The 4,397-nt window shown below is 68.5% G+C and overlaps 1 protein-coding gene across 1 annotated transcript in view; it reads right to left on the reverse strand.

Annotated features, from left to right (window-relative positions):
• H696_02147 (hypothetical protein) overlaps window positions 1-3,880 on the reverse strand; it is a 15,793-nt gene extending 11,913 nt beyond the window's left edge. Inside the window, exons 1-5 of the mRNA XM_009496043.1 lie at window positions 3,615-3,880; window positions 3,316-3,428; window positions 2,844-3,062; window positions 2,058-2,643; window positions 276-1,872 (exon numbers count right to left, since the gene is read on the reverse strand). Coding sequence (XP_009494318.1) covers window positions 276-1,872; window positions 2,058-2,643; window positions 2,844-3,062; window positions 3,316-3,428; window positions 3,615-3,789 — 2,690 coding nt within the window. The 5' untranslated portion in view covers window positions 3,790-3,880. The remainder of the gene's footprint in view (window positions 1-275; window positions 1,873-2,057; window positions 2,644-2,843; window positions 3,063-3,315; window positions 3,429-3,614) is intronic.
• Window positions 3,881-4,397: the final 517 nt, after the last annotated feature.

A 4,397-nucleotide genomic window follows, 5' to 3' on the forward strand; every position in this document is an offset into this window, starting at 1 on the left:
GGGGGGGGGGGGGGGGGGGGGGGGGGGGGGGGCGATGCGTGTGCGGATGAGTGAGTGAGTGACCGGGCGCCGGTGTGCCAGCGTGAGGGAAATGCAAAGCAGCAGGTGAAACGCCGACAGCGAAAGCAGGCAAGATGGGAGGCCCGGCCCGGGAGGAGGGAAGAACCGGCCCATTTCGCCCGGGCCCCGCATTCTCGCCGGCCAAACGCGGCGGGAAGATGCGGAGGAAGAGAAAGGAAAAAAAAAAGAGCGCCAGTAGGGGCAGAAAAACGCACCTGCCAGAAAGCTTCATGTTGGAGAAGTCCCGCAAATTCGGAGCAATACACTTGGCCAGGACAATGCTGAAGGAGAAGGGCGACAGCAGGTGGCAGGGGGTCTGGGACCAGGCGGCCTCCGAGACGGCTTGGGCACCGAGCGGCCGGGCGCCGGCCGGCGCGGGGACCAGCGCCGCCGCCGCCGTCGCCGCCGGGGTCTGCGGCGAGGCCGGCGACGAGGCCAGCCGGCCTACCAGCGACTCGAAGTCCTCGCCAACCAGAATCTCCAGCCCATCGAGGGCCAGATCGAAGCGATCATACATCTGGAAGGACAGCGCCAGGAGATCAACCCCGGAGGGAGCACCCCCGGTGGCGGCAGCGGCCGCGGCGGCCGCCGGCACCAGTCGGCTCCGGACCGACACGGTGCCCAGGTCCACCAGCAGGCAGGATGCAGGCCCGGCGGCGCTCGGGGGCGACGGGAGCAGGAGCATCGGCGCGCGCAGCGACACGGCCAAGTCCACACGCTGGCGCTCGGCCAGATGCCGCTCCAGGCTGGACCGGGTGGTATCGCGCAGGCGGACCAGGCGCCGGGTGACCCGGCGCTCCAGGGCCCGGAGCTCCGGATCCCCGGTGGCCAGGTCCAACACCGGCAGGAAGACCCGCAGCAGCCGGGCAATGAGCTCCGTGCCGCGGACCGTGGCCAGGAGACCCTCCAGCCGGGCCTTGAGGCGCACATCGCACGAGTCATCCACCGGGGCCAGACACACGTCGGCCGTCAGGAGCGGCCCCTCGGCCGACGTGTCCGACAGCGAAATCCGATCAATCAGCCGGTGGGGAACCGGGTCAAAGAGGAAGAACCCCTGGCCCGGGCGACAGGCGAAGGCCCCCTCGCCGGAGGGAGTGATGGCCTGCCCGTCGCCGGGGCCGACCAGCGCCTCCGGCTCCGGCTGATGGACCGACGAGGCCGACACAAAGTCCAGCACCTCCAGCGCGCCCACCGACACCGAGGCATCGAGCGACGCGCCACCCGGGCGCAGGGCCACATCGGCCGCCAGGTCGCCGACGCTCAGATGCAGCAGCGGGTCAGCCACACGAGTGGGAGCCGCGCCGCCGGTGCCGGCACTGGCGGCCGCGGCTGCGGCCGCCGGCAGCACCGGCAGCCGGATGGACTCCTGCAGCCGGAAGCCGATGGAACTGAGCCGGGCCCGGGCCTGGACCATGACGTAGTCCGGCTCGAAGAACACCTTGCTTTCGAGCTTCGGGTCGTAGTCGATGGCCTGCTCCAAAACACGGAGCTGCTCCTGTGGCAGGGTGGCATCCTTCTTGGACCCCATCAGCCACTCGCCCCAGGACACGGAGCTGGTGGCCACATTGGCCGACAGGCGCTCGCGGGCCAGCTGCCGCTCGGCCAGCGACCGGTAGAAGCAAATGTCCACGGCGTCCAGCTGCGACTCCAGAGCGTCCACCCGGGCGGTGGCCGACTTGCGCGACAGGATGGAAGACTTCTGCAGCTGGAGGTACGCCTCGATGTAGGCCACACGCAGGTCGCGCCGGGCCCGGATAAAGGCCCACGTCGAGCGACGGCCCTTCTCATGGATGTCATTCAGGACGGCGGAAACTGGTGTGCGTGCGCGTGCGCGTGCGCGTACGCGTGCGTACGAAAGGGGAGGGGGAGGGGGGAAAGAAAGAAGCCGAGACAAGGAAGACAAGTGGCGGCAGGAGGCGAGCAGGGAGGCGCTTCGAGGTGAGCATGACCCTGGCGGGAGGCAGCAAAGGAGCGGGAACCGACAAGCATCAACGCACTGGCATACTTCCAGTAGGCGCGGGGGTTGGTCCGGATCGGCAGGCCGTATGACGGCCGGAAGCGCCGGTAGCGCCGGCCACGGTCAGCCTGCAGGAAGCTCGACGCCAGCCCCAGAGCCTGGGACACCTGGGCCTGGTTGACGGCCACACACACCGGGCCGAGGGTCGCATCAACCGTCACCTTGGGCGAGTCCTTGGCCGGGAGGGTGGCCAGGTCCAGGCGCAGGGTGGCCGTGAAGTCGATCGGGTACAGCAGGTAGCTGGCATCATTGCGGAGGTAAGCGCGGCCGAGGCGCAGGCCGGCCTGCTCGGCCACCTGCTCGGCGGCCGATGCGGCCAACAGTCGCGCCGGCCGCCGGGGGATGGTCTGACGGAAGAGCTGCAGATCCGCCGGGCCCGGGCGCGAGGGAACCGCCTTGGACCAGGGCCGGGCCACTTGCTCCTCCCAAATGACGGCCAAGTTGCGCAGAGCCAGGCTCTTGAAGGACATGCCGGCCGGCACGGGGGCCGATCCGCCCACGGTCCAGGCGCCATCGGTCGACTCGATGGTCAAGCTCTCCAGGACGACAGTGGGAGCAAAGACATCCTGCGGGCAACGAGCAGCAAGCAGAGAGGAGAGAGGCAAGGAGGGGGGGGAAGGGAGTCAGGGATTGGGCCGAGCCAGGGATTGGGCCGAGCCAGAGATTGGGCCGAGCCAGAGATTGGGCCGAGCCAGAGATTGGGCCGAGCCAGAGATTGGGCCGAGCCAGGGATTGGAAGCCCACTCGCGCGCGCATGGCCACGTACCGGGGCGCTGACCGAGTCCTCCACACGGATGGACACATTGGTCAGGGTGACTCGCAGGGAGGATACCACTCGGGCCAGGAGCTTGGCCACAAAGCCGGCACCCTGGCCGGGCGGCGCGGCCGACAGCGAGTCAAGGGCCTTCTTCTTGGCCTCCTCGAAGGCGGCAACCTGGCGCTTCTTGTTGGCCTGGTCGCGCTGGGCCTGGAGCTCGCCATCGAACTGGCCATGTGTACACACCACACGCAGGGGCATCCCGAGTGGGCAGGGACATGCGTGTGCGTTTGTTTGTGGGCGTGTTTCCATTCATGCACATGCGGGGTTCCGGAGCATCGGTCAGAGCGTTGGCGGAGCAGGTAAGTATATAGTGACAGCCGGGCGGCGGGGAGTGGAAAAGGGCGGGGGGGGGCATGGGGCAACGAGAGCCGAGAAGGTGAAAGAGCGAAGAGGCCGCCATCGGAGAAGGCAGACGCACATCGCTCCAGAGCTCGGGGTGCACCACCACAAACACGTCATTGACATGCACATCGATGGTGCCGTTGGCCAGATCAGTCCAGGGAATGCGGATCTGCAGGCGACCGACAAAGCCTGTGCACGCACACGCGCACATCAACACACACAAAGAGAGAGAGAGAGAGAGAGGCGATTCCACCCCGGCAACAGGAATGCCCACGGATGGCAGCACCAAAGGCACGTTAGCACCACACCCAGGGGGGGGGGGGGGGGTCTCGAGGGGGAGAGGATGTCACAAAGCCCGGGGGCGCGGCAACGGACCGGAGGTGATGGTGATCGGGATGTCCAGCGCCGCCAGGGCATCGGACTTGAGGCAAATGTTCTCAAGGCACAGGTTGCCCCTCAGCAGGCCGAGGTTGATCTGCGAGGGCTGGACATTCTCCAGAAACTGGCCGAGGAAGCGGTTGAGCACGCTCGACAGGAGGTTGCTCAGCATGTTTTCCTTGTCCGAGATGGCAGCCGGAGGTGTGTTCTAGGCAGTCAGGCAGGCCGCCCCACGGAAAACGGCAGCGGCAGCGGCAGCGGCAGCGGCGACGGGGGGAGAGGAGGGGAGGGGGGGCAAGGACGCGACGAGGCTGGGTGCTACTTGGACGGGAGAAGGAGAGGGGAGGGGGGAACGGGGGGGGGGGGCGGGAACGCAGCAGGGCGGGGCGGACCAGGGGGAGGGGGTAGGGAGGGGGTGCAGACCCCTGCCGGGATGGTCGCGGCTCCAGGAGCCGAAGAACCTCCCGGACGCACTGTCGCATGGGGGGCAGGTGAGGGGGGGGGGGGGGCACTGCCTTCCCGTCCCCACACGCAGCCACAGAGACTAGCTGCCCGGGGGGGGGAGGGGCACGGTGGGCGGGGGCACGGCACACGCGTGCACACGCCCGCCCGTTCGCCCGGCTGCCCACGGTGCTCACCAACAACGCGAAGAGATCCCCGCAGGAACTAGCACGCCATTCGGGGTGGAGATGGAAGAAAAAAAACCCGCACAGCACGGCCTTGGCCGGTTCTGGCCGGGCCTCCTCGCACAAAGGCGGGGCCAGGCACCAGAGGGCTGCG

The sequence above is a fragment of the Fonticula alba genome, assembly GCF_000388065.1.
Source record: "Fonticula alba strain ATCC 38817 unplaced genomic scaffold supercont2.3, whole genome shotgun sequence".
Lineage (NCBI taxonomy): Eukaryota > Rotosphaerida > Fonticulaceae > Fonticula > Fonticula alba.